At 39.4% G+C, this 20,035-nt stretch overlaps 2 protein-coding genes across 3 annotated transcripts in view; one reads left to right on the forward strand and one right to left on the reverse strand.

Moving 5' to 3' along the window:
* The window catches only part of LOC140428502 (phosphatidate phosphatase LPIN2-like), a 101,693-nt gene extending 92,792 nt beyond the window's left edge, over nucleotides 1-8,901 (forward strand). The window contains exons 17-20 of the mRNA XM_072515054.1: nucleotides 1,792-1,944; nucleotides 3,403-3,517; nucleotides 4,046-4,149; nucleotides 6,078-8,901. Of these exons, the coding sequence (XP_072371155.1) occupies nucleotides 1,792-1,944; nucleotides 3,403-3,517; nucleotides 4,046-4,149; nucleotides 6,078-6,243 (538 nt within the window). The 3' untranslated portion in view covers nucleotides 6,244-8,901. The remainder of the gene's footprint in view (nucleotides 1-1,791; nucleotides 1,945-3,402; nucleotides 3,518-4,045; nucleotides 4,150-6,077) is intronic.
* Nucleotides 8,902-11,934: 3,033 nt separating this feature from the next.
* The window catches only part of emilin3b (elastin microfibril interfacer 3b), a 63,374-nt gene continuing 55,273 nt past the window's right edge, over nucleotides 11,935-20,035 (reverse strand). For both annotated transcript variants that reach the window (XM_072515055.1, XM_072515056.1), the window contains exons 6-7: nucleotides 18,646-18,780; nucleotides 11,935-14,401 (exon numbers count right to left, since the gene is read on the reverse strand). In XM_072515055.1, the coding sequence (XP_072371156.1) occupies nucleotides 14,064-14,401; nucleotides 18,646-18,780 (473 nt within the window). In that variant the 3' untranslated portion in view covers nucleotides 11,935-14,063. The remainder of the gene's footprint in view (nucleotides 14,402-18,645; nucleotides 18,781-20,035) is intronic.

The following is a 20,035-nucleotide window of genomic DNA, read 5'->3' on the forward strand; positions in this document are numbered from 1 at the left end:
ACCGTCTTTGCTGTTCTAGATGGTAGAATTAATGGATTTACAGGGTGTTGTTGAAGGAGCCTTGGCCAGTTGCTGTAGTGCATCTGGTAGGTGGTGCACACTGCTGCCACTGTGCTCGCTGGTGGAGCAGGTGAATGTTTGTAGTGGTGGATGAAGTGCCAATCAAGCAGGTTTCCTTGTCCTGGTTGGTAATTTACTCTGCTTGTTTCATTTGCTTTTTCAATGACTATGTGAAGTAAAATTAAGCTTCTTTAACAATGTAAATTTCAATACGTAACACTTGCTTTGAAATCTTCAATCTTGAACAATAGTTGGTTTCTGAGTGGCTCTCATGCTACCTATACCTGTCAAGGCTATGCTGTCATTTAGGAAGCATATAAACTATTGTAATGAGTTGTTTTCTATGAAGCTACTTAGTAATTAAAGACAAACTGTTAACTTTTATTTTTCTTTTACTTATGAGTTTGTGCTTTTGCACTAATCCTACATGAGCGAGAAATCTTGTCGAGCATTATCTCAATTTTTGGCCTGTGGATGAGATTTTGGGCTCGCAATTTTCTTGTGCTCAATGAAGCTTAAGTTCGATTTCTAACACTTGATGTGCAAAAAAGGCTTGCATTTATATAGCCTTTCATGACCTCAGGTGACCCCCCCCCCTCCCTGAAAGCATTTTACAGCCAATTAAACATTTTTGATATGTAGTCACTTGTAATGTAAGAAGCATGGCACTGATTTGCACACAGTAAGATGTCACAGCACCAATATTACAGTGATCAGATCATCTATTTTTATTAGATTTAGATTGTGGAATCGATGCTGGCCATGAATTTCTCCCATGTTTATCTTCAAAATAGTACTGTTGAATCTTTTCCGTCCAACTTAAGGGCGTCTTGGTTTAACGTTTGAATTGACAGTACAGCACTCCCTCACTACTTCACTGGAGTGTCAGCCTAGAATTTTGCATTCATGTTTTGGGAATGGGGCATGAACCCATGACTTTTGACTTTTTCTAAGCAGCAAACATTTGTTACTAGAGAAAATATTTTAAGTGAAAATATTTTATCCCTCTTTACTATTTTTTGTCTTTGCAGGGTAACTTTAGTTAGCTGTTTTATCGGTGGGCTGTGCACAACTCTCATTGTCAAAAATATGGAGTGTATTTTTAAAACTAAGTTTTCTACCCAAATGAATGAATCCAAATGCCCATATCCTGCAGTTTAAATGCAGATGAGCACTAGTCGAAGTGAAATATGCAGTTATGTAAGACCTAGGGAGGTTCACTAGATTGATTCCAGAGATGAGGGATTTGTCTTGTGAAGAGAGAATTATCAGTTTAGGCTTATACTCTCTCGAGTTCAGAAGAATGAGAGGCAATCTAATGGAGTACGATGATAAAAGGTATTGACATAGAGTGGATGTTTCCTCTTGTGGGGAAATCTAGAATGAGAGGTCATAGTTTTAGGACAAGGAGTAGCAGATTTAAAACTGAGATGAGGAGAAATTACTCCGAGTCGTGAATCTGTGGAATTCACAGCCCCAGAGTGCGGCGGATGACGGGACATTGAGTAAACTGAAGGAGGAGATGGACGGATTTTTAATTAGTAATGGGCTGAAGGGTTATGGAGAACGGGCAGGAAAGCAGAGTTGAGGCAGAGAGGAGATCAGTCATGAAGTGTTGAATGCGGAGCAGGCTTGAGAGGCTGAATTGCCTGCTCCTCCTAGTTCTTATGTGCTTATGACCCAAATGAAGACTACCATTATTGTTAATAGTGTCATTTGGTTTTTATACAGGAATGGCTACAAATTTCTTTACTGCTCTGCCCGTGCAATAGGAATGGCAGATATAACCAGAGGATACTTGCACTGGGTTAATGACCGAGGTACTGTGCTTCCCAGGGGACCTCTTCTGCTGGCTCCAAATAGTTTGATTTCAGCATTACACAGGTAATGATTCTTGCCTGTATTTATGCATTTTATGAATAACTGAATTTGCCATAATTTATTTATGTCTGCACGGTGGCACAGTGGTTAGCACTGCTGCCTCACAGCTCCAGGGTCGCAGATTCAATTCCGGACTCGGGTGACTGTGCGGAGTTTGCACTTTCTCCCCATGTCTGTGCGGGTTTCCTCCGGGTGCTCCGGTTTCCTCCCACAGTCCAAAGATGTGCAAGTTAGGTGGATTGGCCACACTAAATTGCCCCATAGTGGGGTTACGGGGATAGGGTGGAAAGCTGGGCTTAAGTCGGGTGCTCTTTCCAAGGTCCGGTGCAGACTCGATGGGCCGAAAGGCCTCCTGCACTGTAAATTCTATGATTCTGTGATAAGTATTAAACAGAAATCTCTTGTGTTTGCACTTTCAGTAAAAACCTCTTGTCTTTTTATATAGTCACATCAGATTTTGTGAAAAATTTGGAGAATTTCACTATTGCATGTAGCAGGGGAAATCTCCACCAGCGTCATGTTCACCCAGCGTCAAGCTATCAGCAAACACCCCAATAGTTCAACCTGGACAAATCTAATTTTCCCTTATGGTTTTCTAAAGATCATATTCATTAAACAGCTTCAATGACTGACGAAAGTGATTTAATGGTAACTTGCAATCTTCAAATATGTATCGCATTGTGTTGCTACTTGTAGGTAGTAAAACTTGCATCAGGAATTCAGATTCACCCAATTTTTTTAAAAATCTAATGAAAAGACAACAAAAATCAAAACACTTATAGTCTTGATTTCTCCACATGAACAATTTTCCATTTTATTACTTTTGCTTCTGGGAATTCCAATGGCATTCTTTTTCCAACGTCATTAAATTCAAAATAATTTCATAACCTCAAATCATCTCGCATGTATATAGTGCGGGTTATTTGAGCTTCATAACATTCTTTTTTCAGGCCTCAAAATAGTGGGGACACAGTACATGCTCACATCTGACTGGAAATGTGTTGCCCGCCATATTGGATAAAGATAAACAAAAGGTAGTGGCATATGCAAATAGATGACCTAATGTCTGCTTTAGACCTCGCTGCAACACTGGTTGCATGCTAGCTGTGTCAGAGAAAATTCACCCCTGGACACCGCCTACATTTACTGTGTCAACAAATGAAGCTCCCAGTCCTGACATCAGCAATGTCTGGGTATCCAAGCTTCAGCTCGCTCTCCCCTGATGTCCAATCTTTCTCACTTCCGATCCCAACCCACAGCAAACTGCTCATTTGGTTAGTTTAATCTTACAATAGTACGTTAAAAACTGTTTCCCGGGAAAACATTCTTAAATAATGCTTTTGAAAATGCAGTAATGGATCATTTTAATTGGCGTGCACTCAGATTTATGGAGATAACAAAATTTTCTGCAGTAATATGGTTCAATATAATGCCCAAAAAATGTGCTCCTTCTGTTTTCAGGGAAGTAATTGAGAAGAAACCAGAAGTGTTCAAGATTCATTGCTTGAATGACATCCGGAATCTATTTAATCCACATAGGTGTCCATTTTATGCTGCTTTTGGAAACCGGACTAATGTAAGTGAAATATCTTTTGAAGTAAGCGCTGAATGCACAAGCAAATAATTTTGCAATTAAACATTTTTATCCTATTTCTGCCATTTTCTGTACTCATCTGCCCCATAAATATACCATTCATCACAGTAAAAACCACTGGAGACAGGCTGGGCGGGTTGTGCTTGCTGTGGATTTTTGAAGAGGACACTGGTGTCCTGTGGTCAGCTAACGGGAAATGCTTGCAGCCATGTGAAGTGGACAGTGTTGATTATTCCATTTCTTCAAGATGGAATGTTCATACCGTGCTTGCTAAGAGCTGATAAACCATCACAATTGAAGTCAACAAATTTCATGCATCAGGCAAGTCTGAGGCCTGGGTTTGTATAATTTTAACAGTGAAGTCAGCACTGTTTTTGCTAACCTGCCTGGCCAGTGTGGTTTTAAAAGCTGCTTTCTGAAAGCTTTTCTTTGTGACTGATGGATCTATTCACGAGCTGATGTAATTTCTTAAAACATTTGTGGTGATTTTTTTGTGATATTCAATTACAGGATGCTTATGCATACAAAGAAGTCAGAGTCCAAGAAAGCAGAATTTTTATAGTAAATCCCAAAGGAGAATTAATTCAGGAACAAACCAAAAGCAACAAGTCATCGTAAGTCGCTTTATCAGTTGTACCCTTAAAAAGAGGGCATCTGTAAATTTATTCCATTGTGCCACTGGTACACCTCACTAGTATTGAAGGGGCTAAGAGCTCTGCTGATGCAAAATACATTTCTTTGGGTTTAACCCCTCACCTACTCAGAAATTTAGACTTTTGTGCGGCATTCATGTAGGAACATAGGAACAGGATGATTTGATCAGATTTTGCAGTTTGAATTGGGTCATAATTGATCAGTACTTCAACTTCATTTACCCACCTTTGTCTTCCATATCTTCATTCAATAGAAGTGTATAGATCTTGGCCTTAAAAATTTCAATTAACCCAACAGCCGCAGCCTTTTTGGAGAGCGAACTCCAGAATTCCACTCTTTGTGCGGAGGAAGTATATCCTTGCTTCAGTCTGGAATGGCTTAATTCAGATTTTAGAATTATGCCCACTTCTAGATTCCACCAGTAAAAGGAAACAGTTTGTGTATTTGCCTTATTGATTCCCTTTTTTATTTGAGCAGATCATCCCATTACCCTCTAATCTCAGGTGTGCTGCTATGCAATATTTGAAGCCAAAAATAATTTATTCTTCAATGGTTTAAAAAGCATTGTTACAAAGGAATTGGCTCTGACTACTTAATATTGTAGGCTTCTTACTTTCAGTAACAACAATGAGTTTTGTTGAAAAAAGACGTGTGGTCAAAGCTTTTTGTCTTGCGATCATCAGGACAGGTGCAAGAATGCCAAATTTCAAAGGGAGCAACAACTCGTACTGTATTAGAAAAGGGTGCTGATCGAAGTCTTGCCATGGAGAGTGTCCTATGGAACCTCTACCCTCAGGCTTTTATTTAATTCAAATAAACCTGGACATATTCCTTTAGCTTTTAGAGGATGGATCCCTGTGTATGAATACATGTAGCTTCTAGCAAGCATACATGAGCCAAATTGCAAACTCGACTGATAATCTTAAATTGATTGTTCGTATATTTCAATAGCATGTCTCTCTTTTTCAGCAAAACTCAAGTTCTGTACAACTTAACGACTATTTAATTAGAATGAATGTAATGAGCAAATAATTTGGTATTTAGACTGGAAAAGGTGTGGTGGTTTAAAAAAAAAAAGGTCTTAAGATAGAAATCCAAGTGAAGGCAAGGCAACTACAATAGATGTGTAGCTGTTATATTTAGACAGCAGTTTGTTTGTAATAGTTCTCCAGATGATTTTCATATTGACAAATTGAGTTTTGATAGCTTGGTGAGTAATCTTGGTTTCTCAATTAGACTGACTAATTCGCGATAAATGACATCTGTCATCCCATTTTTGCGGTGTTAAGTTTTGGGTGATGCGCTTAGCAGAACTGTGGGTGCAGTTTAATTTTGCAAAGTGCCCTTGTAAGCCATATATTGAAGGGCAGCTATGATCTAACATTGGGAAAATTACAATGTTATGTTCCTAATTGTGGGCTGTCTCGTACCTTCCATTTTACTGGGCTGGTTTAGCTTACTTGGCTAGACAGCTGGTTCGTGATGCAGAACAAGACTAGTAGCGTGGGTTCAATTCCCGTACCAGCTGAGGTTATTCATGAAGGCCTCACTTTCTCAACCTTGCCCCTCGCGTGAGGTGTGGCGATCCTCGGGTTAACTCTTCTCCCTCAAAGGGGAAAGCAGTCTATGATCACCTGGGACTAAGGTAACTTTACTGTTACCTTACTGCATGGTTGTAATGTTATGTAGTGATGGAAAGAAAATTAGATTAAATGGTTCACATGATGTGCCAAAATAGCAGTGATCGATTTAATCTATTGATTTTGTTACTTACATGAGATGTTTCCTGTGTCTCGAGTGACACTGTGACATGTTTTATATGTTAGTAATGTACAGTGTGGGAGAATGTTTTGCAGTCATTTATCAAAATGTTCCTTATCCCCCTCAGGTATCCACGGTTGGGTGAGTTAGTGGAACATGTCTTTCCACTTATAGCACAAGAAAGAAGCTCAGCTTTTCTTTACCCGGAATACAGCCATTTTGCATTTTGGCGGGAACCACTTTGTGAACTTGATGAGGAGGAACTCGATGAACTTAAAATCACTAAAGAATAATAAGGCATTGCAAGAACTGTGTGTAACATGTAGGCATACCAGTGTCCTCAGTTCTAACATAGCTCATTGTGATCTGTAACTTCTGATTTGAAGTCCAATGATGTGGAGAATCTATAACCTGTTTAACAGTTAAAGTACTAGTTGTAAGTATTAATCCAAATGGGGTTTCAGTAGGTACCTCTTGTGACTAGCCTCTTATTACTGTTTCCCCACCTTGCTGCAATTGGGAAGTTCAGATTACAGGCAAAGCACTTTGCAAGCTGAAGACTTGAGTTGTAAATGAAGATATGTTATAGACTATGAATCCTTTGAAAAGCCATTGTGCTTATGGCACAGCACTTTCATCTCTATGGGATAATTCCCATATTTTATTGTATTTCTGTGAGGATGCAGATGACGATCTCTTACTTCCTAATTTATAGATTTTCCAGTTCCCATCAAAACTGGAAATTTGATATAATTCTCATGCAGAAGACTTGTTTCTGGGAGTTAACGCCTCTCCATTGTTCCCTCACTACAGTGGGTCACTAGTGCAATGGAGACTTTCTGCGATACATGGATTTCTAAATAAGCAGCGTCTATGTGTCACAGAAAGCAGGCTGCCTTATATGGATGGGAGTGAGAAGGGATGACATAGAAATCAAGCACTCAAATGTTGGAGAGAGACTTTGATCTTTTTTCTGTTTGAACTGAGCAGAAGCCTGGAAACTGAGTGAGATGGATTGAGTTAACTGGAGGTCTTATTAAATAGAGGGAAGAGGAGCTGGAGTAGAGATGATTCGAGACCTGGCCATGAATTAGAGAGAGGAATGAGGCAGTTGGACATCTAAACACGAGAAATGTAGACGCAAGACAGCGCAGAATGAGAGTAAGCAGGAGAGTCCTAATGCCTAACTGCAGACTAGAACCTGGAGCTTTTCCCAAGGTGCAGAAATATAGCACAAGGCAAAGAGGAAAATGAAAAGGGAATAAAGCAAATCCACAGCAGCGGTAAGCAAAAAAGCCAGACATAAAAACAAGTTTATATCTCACCTTTTAAATAGTTTTGTAGGACCTGCTGAGTATTTGGTATGCCTCTCAAAAAAGGTGTTTAGGGTAATTGCAGGAAATTTTAAACTACCCACTTAAATCTTTAAAAAAAACTTTCTCCATTCCTTTTTAGAACAGTGATAAGTAGAACAAAGTCCTGATATATTTCCTGTAAATTGTATAGAGAGGAGGGACATGTGGCCTGTGAGAGCGTTTGCTAGTAGGCACTGTAATTTTAGAAAATTCAGCATGAGCAAAGATCTCCGTTCAGTTTGATTTTTTTTCCCCCCCCAAGATTCACCATTTATGGCCGATTCAAATTCGGCCAGCTGTTTCTTTCTTTGTTGGTTTGGTGCCGTTCGCTGAGAAAAATAAAATACTGCATTATCCTATCTATAGTTGTTTCAGCAGAAAACCATTTCCATAATAAGTTTGACCCAAGTGCATTTTTGTGTTGCAACATTTACTCTGGCATGGAAACAGTGAAATTTAACAGGGAATCAGAACCGTGAGTGTAAATGAACAGAGTAAGCCATAAAGACCTTTTTAAGACTTCAGATAAACCTGTTTAATGAACATACTTATCTGTAGTTTGTGTTGTATAAATTTGATTATAGTGCAATCCCAGTCCAAAAACACTTTCGATGAAGATGCTACTGAAATGCGTAAATTTAAGCTAATGAGCTCAACTGACAAACAACCTTGTTGACAAAAAATCCTCTCTCCTGCTCAAACCTTTTGGCTTAATTTACAGCTAGTGATGTGCAGCTATTAAGACCATTTTTCAGTACTTTTTAGGGGCTAGGTTCATGGTGCTGAGCCATCTTACAATACGGAACAGTTATTACACAGATGTTTGAAAGACTGGCTTTTTTCTGTTATTCCACTTTATAAATGCAAAATATGGTGGGTTGTGTTTTGATCTAAATGCAGGAATTATATTGTTACCATTCAGCAAGTACTGATTGGACGTTAATAGAACAGACCATTTGACCATTTGAAATGTGTGTTCTTTCTGTGAAAGTTCAGACGTTGCAAAGAATCACTTTTTAGCTCATTTTTCTATTTTAGCTGTGCTCCATGTACTGCCTGTGTGAAATGAGCTGATTTTTTTTATGGGTTTGGGTTGTTTTTGTGAGGCACAAATTACATAACAGATGTTCACTTGATGTAACTCCCCTGCTCTGGATCAGGGTCAAAGCACAGTGTAGCATAGAAAGCAAACGCTTGTATGTAATGATTCTCCTAATTGGCCTATAAAATATTTGACTTCTTGAAGTAATGCAAGATAATTTATTAAACCATCAGTTCTATGGGAGTTTTTTTTTTGCAGTTAAGAATGTTGGTTAAAATAGACACAATCTTAAATGGTAAGTATTTTACATGCTCAATATTCATACTTGTGATCCAAATTAAGATTGCTGTTCTACGGCATGTTAAACTAAGTCCCAAGTGCAAATTTAGAAAATCACTCCATAATCAACCTGTAATATGGTGTATAAAAAGTAGCCGAGTTTCCAGATATATTTGATTTTCTACATTGAAGTTACTGTAATTTATAGAATGTTTCAAATACCGCTGTTGAATATTTCTAAATATAGAATAATTAAAGAAATGAACTCAAATGAGTCTTATGTCTGACTTGGTACTTTTATGGTAAGATGTCAAAATAGTTACATCTCATTCTAATTACATTTTTATTTATTTGCTGTTACTTAACATTTGCTAAATATTATGCACCGTGTCTTTTACAATGGGAGAAAAGAGCACTTTCACTTTTGACAATGAAAACATCAAAGACACTCTGTTTAGGTACAAACTGGGCCAGCTTCGCAGCAAAAATCTGTTTATTGTGTCCTGAAATATCCCTTAACCTCTTCCTTGGAAGTCATTGCCACATCAAGCTCCAATTAAGCTTAACAAACTGAGTTTGAGAGAATTCAGAATATTTTTAAAAACGTTTTTTTTATAGTTCCTTAATTTAAAACATCACTAGTGCAGTTGGTTTGTCATGACCTGTTGCAGAGCCATTCCATCCATGCATAATTCCAACCATATCTTTGATTGTTTTCCCATGATGGCTTCCTCTGAGTAGTTGAAACCAGTCAGAGACTATCTGGCATGTAAAACAATTGGATCTTTGAACTTGTGTGGCTGACAGTTCAGTGCTTTTCAAATGTTGTGATGTAAGTCAATGGACAGGAAACCTGCTGGCAACAAGATACATACAACAGGCCAGCAGTTCTTAACCTGTTCTGTTTGGACACATGCCAGGTATGTTAATACTAGATTACTGTCTTGGCACAGCATGCAATAGAAAAACAGTGTGTCCATCAGTGCCCTAGGCAGGAACAGTGTACACTTTTACAATGGACCTTTCAGCACTAGTCAGCAGATGGGATTGTACATTTGATAGCTATCTTTAGATACAAGAAACTATTCTGCTGCCACCTTTGAGAGCAGGAAGTTGGAATTGGTTTTGTTGTGTGGAGACTCAGAACTGCCCTGCGCCATCATTCAAAGGAGTCTTTTCTAACTAGGTGATTTTTCTCAGTTCATTCTTGACCACTGGTTTAATTACATTTGTGCTGCATGTTTTCTGTTACTGCAGCACCTGAATCACATTGCAGCAAAGCAAAATTGGGAACTGGCCCATTAGCATTGAAGTTACCAACTTTGGCCAAGGGAAAAACCGCAAGGGTTCCAACTGCGAGAGTCATCTCCAAGAATGCATCTTACATATTTTCACATTTTGCTAACAAATAACTAACTTCATTTTAAAAATCTACATTTTTGGAAAGGCTAGAAAGCAATTTATATTTTCCCCTAAATACTGGTTACGAATGCGACAATAGAGGTTTATAAGATTATGATGTTTTGGACTGTGTCTTTAAATTTAGGTTAAAATGAAAGGGGTTATGGGACTTCTGAATTCTGTCTGATGAACCTGGCTGACTTGATTAGGTGCAAGGTGTTAAGTTCTCCTGGGGATGAAAAGCAAGGGCAGCTATGCTAACTATGGCAAGGCGCAAGAAGAATGATTGGCACGGGTGGCACATTTGGAAAACTGAGGAAAGCACTTGGAGATGGTCACATGAATTTACTACTCTGGGAAACGGAAACCAATTGGCAACTGCAACTGGCAGTAAACTGATCATTAACGACTGTAATTATGTGGAGAAGGGGTTAAGTGCCAAGGAGCATTCCTCTCTAGTTTAATGTATATGTTGCCTTAAAAATGGTGTGTAGTTAGTAGTGCCTTTAGTCATTTGTTGCAGTAAAAGTTTTGGAAAGTGAAATCTTGTCATGTTTTCAGCTATTTTTTTTCCTTTTAAATAAATTTAAAGTACCAATTATTTTTTTTCCAATTAAGGGGCAATTTAGCATGGCCAATCCACCTATCCTGCCCATCTTTGGGTTGTGGGGATGAGACCCACGCAGACATGGGGAGAATATGTGCAAACTGCACGCAGTCAGTGACTCGGGGCCGGGATCGAACCTGGGTTCTTGGCACTGTGAAGCAGTAGTGATAGCTACCGTGCCGCCGCTGTTTTCAGGTGTTAACTGGATGTTTGAATTTCTTTTTAAACATTATCGGTATTGTCATGAGTGTCCCTTTAAGAAAGATTTTGTTTGACCACATGACTTGTAACACGGCTTCAGTGATGTCATTTGTGGATGGAGCTGAATTATAGCTGTCAGAAGAGAGGGGGTTTAGTGTTTGGGTTTCAGTTTCGGTTTGTTGCTTTGGACTGCAGGAGAAGCAGTGTTTCCCTGTTTTCATTTTAAAGCTGTTCCAGGGAACTGACAGCACATTGGGTGTGGCAAACTGCCTTGGTAACTTTAAAAACAGAATTGCTTTCTGGAAGGAATTTTGAATCTTCTGGTTGGAGGTTGGATCTCGGGGAAAGGACCAGTCCCATTCGTGAGATTACAGTGTGCTGGGCCACGCCCTTGAAAGGGGTTTTGGTTTATTGGATTTTGTTTTGACTTGGAACAGCTACTAAGGGGGATTCATTAAGAATTATGTACATTACTGTAGCTGTTGTGTGTTTTTTCATGTTTGTAATTGATAAATTCTTGTTTTAGATAAAAGCGAATAGGAAGTCTTATGAATCACACCTGAAGTGAAGGCTCTTGTGCTCATTCGAGCCAAGTGTCATAGTGTACATATAGTCTTGTCTGTTTTTATTTTTTAAATTTAGAGTACCCAATTATTTTTTTCCCATTAAGGGGCAATTTTAGTGTGGCCAATGCACCTAACCTGCACATCTTTGAGTTGTGGGGGTGAAACCCACGCAAACATGGGGAGAATGTGCAAACTCCATACACGGTGACCTGGGGCCGGGACTGAACCTGGGTCCTCAGCGCCGTAGGCAGCATTGCTAACCACTGCGCCAATGTGCCGCCCCGCCTGTTTTTATTTTAATATTCTTAATTGTTCACTCAACTAAAATGTTCCTCATTGAGTTGGACACCATGCCTCACATTATACTAAAAAAAACACAATACACCACTATGAACTGGGGTTTCAAGTTACCCATCTGGGTTTTAGTATACTCTCGCGTTTAACATTAACGTGGTTCGTAACAAAGGCTGGTCACTCATGCAGGAAATTTAAATGGTAAAATAATTTGACTCCATTAGAATTTCTAACCAGCATAATTTCAAACGATATGTTTATTGCAACCATTAAATTAAACAGTAGAAAATGTGAATTTAATTTACAGAAAATAGCACCATTACTTGTTCAAAGTTTAGTTCCATATGTTCAAAGATGTACACTAATATACAAAACAAGAGGACTTCAAGTTCATATGTATGTTGAACAGTTCTTCAATATCAGTTTAAAAAAAGACTGAATTGCAATGTAATGCTAGCATTTATTACTAAAAAGAAACAATTATACTTTCCCATTTTAATACATTTTTCAACAAAATGCTTTAAATTACTACAAATGTTGTGGCAGTTTGATGCTCTTATCTTGAACATTTGTCTTCCCCAAAATATTGTCACTTGATCAATAATTTGGTCGGTTTTCTCTGCCTGTTCAGAATTTGAAAGTTTTTTTTTTTCTCAACACAGCTAATTTCATTTAAATACACTCATCCACAAAACAATCCTTGACCTTTCACAACCATTCATCAACATTTTAAAACTTTGAAGACCTCAATTTAGTCTCTGCCACAGAACTGTGACTGAACTTTACAGATCCAGTAAAACAGTTTGACAAAGGTTTTGTTGGTGCAGGATATGGACGCATGATGTTCAAATCTCGGGAGTTGGTAACAGGTAAAAAAGCTTGTGTAAAGATCTTGATCAAACATTGAGCAGCATTTCATTGTTAAAACTGAATCAATGGACCGTAGTTAATAAACTAGATGAAATGTTATTTTTTTTTAAATTTAGAGTACCCAATTCATTTTTTTCCAATTAAGGGGCAATTTAGTGTGGCCAATCCACTTACCCTGCACATCTTTGGATTGCCGGGGCGAAACCCACGCAGACATGGGGAGAATGTGCAAACTCCACATGGACAGTGACCTAGAGCCGGGATCGAACCTGGGATCTTGGCACCGTGAGGCAGCAGTGCTAACCCACTGCGCCACCGTGCTGCCCTATGAAATGTTATTCTTGATCACAGATGTGCGCACACCCATGCACACAGTTTTGCTCTTTCATTTCTCAATTTGGTTGATGTTTGCTAGTGCTGAACCAAGAGAATTTGCTTTTCATCTGTGTTACATGTGCAATCTGAATCTTTGGATATTTTGGGTGAAACAATGCAATGTCGAAGACACAAGATTTCATGCATTGTTTCATGAGCAAACAAATGTTGGCACAGATTCTAACATTAACCAGTATTTAGAATGAAGGCCAACTGGCAGATTTTCATAGAAAAGAATTAATTTAAAGTTTACATTAAAAAAAACACTGGCATCTGCGCGGATGTTTTACGCTACCTGAGTCAATATTTTTGCTATTAAGAATAAAAAAAACTTTGGTTTTATTAGCTAATGTAATGTCTAACTGGCTAATGGTAGCTTACATCCTGATAAACAGACTGGTGAGCAGTGATGGTGCCAGTACAGTACAGATCATGTAACTAATGCAGAAAATGTTTGAGCTCCCAATGTTGAGATTTACCCTCAACCACGCCATCAGGTTGTACTTGATGTGGTTTATAATGCTGCATTTTTATTATTTTATGAGGCACTTCCTTTGAGGAAAAAAATTCTTAAATGGACATTTGACTGGAACATTTCTTTGAAGATCCCATAAATTCCTTAGCCCTTTAACCCTTTGAGACGGAGATCACAGAGACTTCTAAGTACAAATGTATTTTTACATGAACTATATAAAATTGGAAATTTCTGAAGGTGTATTACAAAATAGAATTATATGTACAAAAGCAACAAACATTTCTTAAATCTGTGTTCCTATACTTTTTTTAATGGTATTGTCAAAATTGCAGCATTTTCCTCTCGCTCTCAAAGGGTTAATAGATGCCTATTAAAGGCGATTACTTTAATTTTTTTCTGAAGATGTCACCATACTTGAATAGGCAGCGATCAAATTTGTGTTTTTTTTTAAAGTGGTGCTTGATTTAAAAAAAATATATAGATTGGCCACAGACCATTTTTGGTTCTAGTGTGCTTCGATCAGCTAAATGTTTACATTTGAAATGAATATTTCCAGTTAGTTCACTGTTTGCTCTACAAGAAGCATTTTAAATCAGACGACGGCCAGTTCCTTCAGTTCTAGCTTCTCTCAAAATTACCTGGGCCTTGTCAACTGTGCATTGGTGAATCATTCAGCAGAATGCCACTGAATGTAGAATGTAGCTCCTCTGTTCCCGCGTAAGCTAATTTTCCTGACATGACAACAACGCTCACTTCGTCACCAGTTTTCAGACCAAGAATTAGACTGAAGACGGCAAGGCCACCTCCAGGATGATTCTCTATTTTATCCACAGCAATTTCTAATAGTTCAGTCCTGTAGCCAGCTGTGTCCACTTGTGCAACACTCATGTTAGATACAGTTAGCACAGCTTCAATGCGTTCATTTCTCTGTGGAGTCAGTACAGCACTAATGAAGTACTGTCCGCTGTAAGGAGCAGTAAATATACCTGCAAGACAAAAATTATAAATCTTTTGAGTACAGTTGAGGAAATCCCTTTTAGAGAGAATGAAATGTTACAAGGGCGGCTTAAGTTTACATGGTGTCTTTAATGTAGTAAATGTCTGGAAGTGTTTCATGTGAGTGAAACAAAATTTGACACCTAGCCGCATAGTTATTAGGACAGGTGACCAAAAGCTTGGCATGTTTTAAGGAGCTTCTTGAAATGGTTAAGAAAAATGCCGAGGTTTAGTGGGGAAACAACTTGGCACCAAGGCAGTTGAAGGCACAACTATTAATGAGAAATTGGGGATGCACAAAAGACTTGAATCGGAGAGCATAAGGCGATAATGTAATTTGAACACCAGGATAAAAATTGTAAACTTGTGACATTACCGGATCAATCCTCCATAAATAGAACATTTTAGTACCTGAAAAATGGCTCCACAGTCATTCTCTAGACTTTCATTTGCAAAACGATAAGTCCGGAATCACCTGGGGGCTTTAGATGTGTAGTTGAAAACACAGTTACTTGCATTATTATGAACTTCTCGTCATTAAATCTGATATTTCCAACTAGATATTTCAACATGTTTTTCAAATCGGTCACTTGTCAGGCAATGGAAGTGACTGACTCAAAACAAGTTGTGCTGCATTATTTTCGCAAAGATTAAAAGACGATTATATATAGACTACGAAAAAGACTTTGAGGGAAAAGGAAGCAATATAGGAATGGTTATCGGTCACAGTAATAGCAAAAGGATGGATTCAATATAAACTTGTTTGAGCAGATAAGGAATGAAATAGCATGATGAATTGCAATTACCTGGAACTGTGAGATTGAAGATGGAGATCATCCAAAAGGAGGAGGTAAATTAATGGAGTTAATGCTTAGCAGATGGTTCCCTGTCCCCTGCTTGAGGCAATGATTTGAAATGAAATTCCCCTCTGCACAGAGACTGATTGAGTATTACGCACCTTCACTGAACTTCCCTAGTGATTTCAGAAGTTAATGGGAGCCAAAGTAAACTTTAAAAAAAAAACTTGCGTAAAACTGCATATCCACAAATTACTGTCCCCCCCCCCCCCCCCCCCCCCTCCACCCCCGGATGGGCCATTTCAAAATCACTCCTCAAACACACTATAAATTTAGGCTTTTATAAGCTTCCCATAGACTTAGGCATTGGTGAATGACACTGGCATCTCTCTAACCCTTGTACTGAGGAGACTTATGTTATCTGGCCATTCGGACAACATTCACACAGCAACAACCATGTTTCTTGCTATCCTTTCTGACTCGCCCTAGTTAATTTTTTTTTAAAAAGGTACTACCACATATAAATGATGGTTTTCCTGCTGCAAGATTGGAAGTTGCATTGATCAAATCTTACTCGTCAAAATAAGTGAGGTATCACTGATTGCAAATTGGTATTAAGTGTGCAGGTGATAAAGTTACCAGATCTTTTATCAGTATTCATTTTTGAGCCAGAGATGCCAGGTAATCTGCGGGTGATTTTTCTCATCGGACTATTTTCAACTGTAGTCTAATACATTAAGGACTGATCTTACACAAGCCAGGCTAAATTTAAGATTTTATTGATGCAAAATAAAATGGGTATAGAATCAGGGGGAAAGACTGTGATACAATTAAAGAGATTAACATAGACAGAGAGGAAGTTCTGAGTGGCCTGGCAGGCTTGAAAGTAGACACATCTTCAGGGCCAGATTAAATGTATCCTAGGTTGTTGAATGAGACAAGGGAGGAAATAGGGCGCTGGCAATTTTCAATTTCTCTCTGGCTACAAGAGAGTTGCCGAAGGACTGGAGGGTAACTGTTGTGTTACCATTATTCAAGAAGGGAGAAGGAAACTACAGGCCATTCAGTCTAATCTCCGTGGTGGGGAAACTATTGAACAATTCTAAGAGACAGGATTAATCTGCATTTGGAGAAGCAGGGATTAATCAACAGCCAGCATGTTTTTTTTTTAAGGGGCGATCTTGTCTGACCAACTTGATTAATTTTTTGAAGTGGTGACCAGGTGTGTTGAAGAGGGAAATGTATTTGATGCAGTTTACCTGGATTTCAGCAAGGCCTTTGATAAGGTCCCACCTGGGAGACTGATAGCGAAGGTAAGAGCCCATTGGATCCAAGGGAATTTGGCAAATTGGATCCAGAATTGGCTGAGTGGCAGGAAGCAGAGGGTGATGGTCGAGGGGTGTTTTACTGACTGGAAGCCTGAGTCCAGTGGGGTCCCGCAGAGTGCTGGGGTCCTTGCAGTTTGTGGTCTATATAAATGATTTAGACATGAATGTAGGAGGGTTGATCAGTAAGTTTGGGGATGATACAAAAATTAATGGGGTGGGTAAACAGTGTGGAGGGTAGCCTTAGATTGCAGGAGGATATAGATCGGCTGGTCAGTTGGCCGATCAGTGACAAATGGAAATCAATCCAGATAATTGCAGGAGAAACAAGGCAAGGGAATAAGTGATAAACGGGAGGAGCCTGGGAAGCACCAAGGATCAGAGGGACCTTGATGTTCACGCACACCAGTTCTTTCATGTAGCAGAGCAGGTGCACACAATGGTTAAGAAGGCATTTGGTATACTTCCTTTAATTAGCCAAGGCATGGCGTTAATGAGCAGGGAGGTTCTGCTGGAATTGTATAAAACATTGGTTGCGCCACAGCTAGAGTATTTTTTTAAATATAAATTTGGAGTTCCCAATTTGTTTTTTTGCAATTAAGGGGCTATTTAGTGTGGCCAATCCACCTACCCTGCACATCTTTGTGTTGTGGGGGGGAAACCCAAGCAGACATGGGGAGAATGTGCAAACTCCACACGGACAGTAACCAGGGGATGGGATCGAACCCGGGTCCTCAGCACCTTGGGCAACAGTGCTAACCACCGTGCCACCCTCACAGGTAGAGAATAGTGTGCAGTTCTGGAATCCACATTTTAGGACGGATGTGATCGCACTGGAAAGGGAGCAGAGGACATTTAGCAGGATGTTGCTTGGACTGGAGAGTTTTAGTTATGAAGAGAGATTAGATAGACTGGGGTTGTTTTCCTTGGAGCAGAGGCGACTGAGGGGAGACGTGATTCAGATGTATGAAATTATGAGAGGCACAGATGGAGGAGACAGGAAGTGACTTTTCCCCTTGGTGGAGGGATCAATGACCAGGGGGCATAGATTTAAGGTAAGGGGCAGGCGGTTTAGAGGGGATGTGAGGAAAGACTTTTACATCCAGAGGGTAGTGGAAGTTTGGAATTTGCTGCCTGACATGGTGAAGGCAGTGACCCTCATTACATTTAGAAAGTATTTGGATGTGCACTCTTCCAATGCCACGGCATACAAAGATATGGGCCAAGTGCTGGAAAATAGGATTAGAATAATTAGGTGGTTGTTTTTGACCAGTGAAAATGAAATGAAATGAAAATGAAAATCGCTTGTCACAAGTAGGATTCAAATGAAGTTACTGTGAAAAGCCCAGTGCAGGCGCAATGGGCCGAAGGGCATTTTCTGTACTGTAGACCTCTATGGCTAAGAAGTAATTGGATTAACAGGTTTGAAAAAGTTTCTTCTTTAAAAAAGAATTTAGAGTACCCAATTTATTTTTCCTATTTAAGGGTCAATTTAGCGTGTCGAATCCACCTACCCTACACATCTTTGGGTTGTGGGGATGAGACCCACACAAACACGGGAAGTACCACACAGACAGTGACCCAGGGCCAAGATCAAACCCGGGTCCTCACTGCTGTGAGGCAGCAGTGCTAACCATTGCACCACCGTGCAGCCTTCAAAAAGGTTTTTCAGTTGTAATCTGCTGGTCTGAAATGGGAGTATGCCACAATTTTCTCTGCCAACTTGCAGCAAGTAGAAAAAAAGTCATCAGCAAATAATGATGTCTGGTGTGACTGGGGGAGAGGCAGCTCTGTGCTCAAAAATGGCTCACGTGTGTAATTTCTCCCATCTGTTTCCACTACGTACTCGCATAGTGGAATCCATGATTGGAGGATGTGTTATCCTGGTCCCCATTTCTAGTGGCTCGTCAAGGGGTAGTAAATGACAAAGACGTGGGAGTAGATCACTGTTACCAATGTGGTAGGCACAACTACACAGAAAAGCAAGGTGTGTTCATTTCAGCAACTTTCTGCACAGAAATAGTTTGCTTCTGCAGCCTGCCAAGTGTTTCAAAATGACGAAAAAGCATTGTGCCAATAAAACAGCTGCGACTGGGACAAATTATATCGTACCTGTGCGGGGTTCATAGTGACTTCCATCATTGATAAGGATTTTGTTGAACCTTACAACACCACCGTCGGCAGAGAGGGGCTTTTCAGTCAGACCCACAGAAAATACAACGTGTTTTGCAAAGGCTGGTGGTAATCCTGGAAATAAAACTGATAATCAATGGACACTTCAAAAAAAAAATGGATTAATATAAAAATAAATTGGAATTTTACTATTTTACTTGAAACCCACTAGAACTATGACATAATTTGGGATTAAACACTGACAGCAGTATTTGATGATGGAAACCATTCATGCATATTGAATCTATTTAGCGAAAGCAGTCTTGGGATAAATAAAACCTGCTGATTTTTATCGAGAAAAAATAAAACCTGGCCAGCTGGTTGCTCAGAGTACAGGAAATATTTGTGACGGAAAGAATCTGGTCAAGGCATTTTGATGTTGGGAGTATCAAACAAAACATTTAAATGATTAACTTATTGGATATACACCAATGCTATAAATGTGAACTTTGCGTCATTTGTATTATGAATAGATCTTTATTACTATCTACTTGTAACATGAATAATATTACAATGCTCTAAAATTAACATGGACATGCCAAATTAACCCAAGCAAAGGTCCATAGGATTTGACTGGTGTAAAGATTTTGAACACTGGTCCTTTGACCCTGTGAGGCGGTGGGCTTGAAATTAGTATGGGCAATTGGAATGAACATCTCTTGACCCGTTAAGTTTAGACCATGTTAAACTTAGACCATGCTCAATTTGGATGCAAAAGTATAGCACAGGCATTGAGTAAAACTTGGCACAATTATCAAGGAAAACATTTCCTAGCTCTGCCATTATTCACGTTAAACCTAAATGCATGCAGAGAATTCAAAAGTTAGAACAAAGTTGGTCGTGTTGGGTGTTCCGATACACAAACGAACCAACACGGTTGTAGATGGTACAACTCTGTTTTATTATTCTGTACAATAATAACTGGCTGTGGTTCGTACTTCACCAGCTAACCTGTGGAACCAGCCCTAGCACTATCTTGGTGAGGCACTCAGCACATGGTGTATGTCTGAGTGGCACACTGTGAGCTCTGTGCTCTGAGCTATCTCCTGGTAGAATGAGCGGGAACTGTGGTGTTCCCTGTTTTATAGTGCGTGTGCTCTCACTGGTGATTGGCTGCGATGTGTGTGTGTTGGTTGGTCCAGCTACCTGTCCATCAATGTGTGTGTGTGATTGCACCATGATATGTTAATGTGGATATCATGATAAAGTTGAGAAAGAAAATACCTACACATTCAACACAGTTCCTACAGAAATGTTGCTGTTGCTTTTTAATACACAAGCCCTCTTGTGTAGCTATCTTAACACGAGCATGTGCTGCGCCTTATGGCTG

Source organism: Scyliorhinus torazame, chromosome 8 (genome assembly GCF_047496885.1).
Source record: "Scyliorhinus torazame isolate Kashiwa2021f chromosome 8, sScyTor2.1, whole genome shotgun sequence".
Taxonomy (NCBI): Eukaryota; Metazoa; Chordata; class Chondrichthyes; order Carcharhiniformes; family Scyliorhinidae; genus Scyliorhinus; species Scyliorhinus torazame.